The sequence below is a fragment of the Cyprinodon variegatus genome, unplaced genomic scaffold, assembly GCF_000732505.1.
Source record: "Cyprinodon variegatus isolate N-32 unplaced genomic scaffold, C_variegatus-1.0 Scaffold907, whole genome shotgun sequence".
In the NCBI taxonomy this organism is placed as follows: domain Eukaryota; kingdom Metazoa; phylum Chordata; class Actinopteri; order Cyprinodontiformes; family Cyprinodontidae; genus Cyprinodon; species Cyprinodon variegatus.
Window position 1 is genome coordinate 62,823 of NW_015151360.1, and position 1,856 is coordinate 64,678.

The window sequence follows — 1,856 nt, forward strand, 5'->3', positions numbered from 1 at the left end:
TAGATGTAGAATGGGACAGTCTGTATAGAACTAAATAGTCTAGATGTAGAATGGGACGGTCTGTATAGAACTAAATAGTCTAGATGTAGAATGGGACAGTCTGTATAGAACTAAATAGTCTAGATGTAGAATGGGACAGTCTGTATAGAACTAAACAGTCTAGATGTAGAAGGGGACAGTCTGTATAGAACTAAACAGTCTAGATGTAGAAGAGGACAGTCTGTGTATAGAACTAAACAGTCTAGAAGTTCACACAGTTCTCCCTTTTTCCAGACATTCTGGATGTAGATCAGGTCTGTTGAACCGATGAGCTTGCAGCCTCTTGCTGCTGTCAGCATCGTTTGTTCCCATCTGGATGCTAAATATTATGGCTGTATGAAACCTGCAGACATTAAACACAATAAAGGGTAAAGAGGGAAAGCAAGCTGCACAATCTATTACAGATATCAGAATATGTGTAGAAAATATAGAAAATAGGACTGTAGTGCAGTGATCGCTGGCTAGTAGATTCCAAATGCTAACGCTAATTAAGCCTGATGGACAGAATCGGAGGGAAATTCTGTTCACACCTGAAAAAATTAAATTAACAGGGTCAATGTTTGAATTGAATACATTGAAAAAAAACACGGGAATATTTTGTTTCTCCGTGTTTTATTGTGTGGAAGAACAACGTTGACCAGATGAACTTGTTTGGGATTTGAACCAATGACTGCAAACATCGGTTTGATCCCACTGATCTGAATTGTTTTGTTTTAATGTGCGGTGCAGAGGATGGTCATCACAACACTTCTTCCATCTTGTTTTGTTTCTTTTCAGGAAGTTGTCAGGACTGTGATCCAGAAAGGAGGAGTCAAGCACTTAGTAACCATGGCAACCAGCGAACATATGATTATGCAGAACGAGGCGCTGGTGGCTTTGGGGTTGATAGCGGCGCTGGATCTGGGTAAGCTTTGATCCTGCAGCTGCACGATCGACTCCTATTTAAGTCTGAATAAACTCGTGATGAAAACCCAGATTCTTCTCAGGTTGTTATAATGAACCATCAGGTCTCTGAGGACTGGACATGTCCCTTTATAACCACAGCATTTCTGTTGCCTTTAGTAGACAAACATTTAGTCAGTTGAGTGAATCCTATTTAATTGAGTCAACGCGTTTCAATTCAATTCTGTTTCCTGCATGAGAGGTTTGTTAAAAAACATTGAAGACGGTTCAGCATCATGAAGATCACAGCAGGCCGGTTACGGGGAAGGTTCTGGTTCCGTTTAAAGTACAGTAAGGTTCTGATAGAAAAGTCTTCAAAGACTAAATATCTTGCAAGAGAGCAACAGGATTAAACACTGAAAAACAGGCCCAACACTATCACCTGTAATGGAGAGTGTTGATCCAGCCAAGTCTTCCTTCCTGGATGGTGTCAAAGCGAAAAATAGAACCAGGTCACATGAAGGTACAATAAGGAGAAAAAGTAGAGGGAGCAGATAGAAACTGTCAATTATTGACAGTAAAAAAAATAGAAGAATATCAGTAGAATGTAGAAGATTGAGGAAAAGTTGTTTTGTTGTCCTCCAGCAGTCTAAGCCTATAGCAGCATACAACTATTAGGGGTGGAACGGTTCAGAAAATCCACGGTTCGGTTCATGGTTTCATGTTCACGGTTTTCGGTTTGGTATATGTTGATTGTTAGCCTGACATGTTGGTCATGTTGCTGTTAGCATAAAAAAAACATGTTGCACAATGCTTGCACACTGTTGCACTTTTCTCCACAACTTTCTTTCCGCCGTCATCGTAGGTCACTCGAAATGCAAAGCGGAAAGAAAGTTGTGGAGAAAAGTGCAACAGTGTGCAAGCATTGTGCAACA

At 40.4% G+C, this 1,856-nt stretch overlaps 1 protein-coding gene across 1 annotated transcript in view; it reads left to right on the forward strand.

The window, feature by feature from the left end:
• Nucleotides 1–1,856, forward strand: part of rap1gds1 (RAP1, GTP-GDP dissociation stimulator 1) — a 43,623-nt gene that overhangs the window by 37,677 nt on the left and 4,090 nt on the right. Inside the window, exon 12 of the mRNA XM_015398037.1 lies at nt 817–943. Within this exon, the coding sequence (XP_015253523.1) occupies nt 817–943 (127 nt within the window). The remainder of the gene's footprint in view (nt 1–816; nt 944–1,856) is intronic.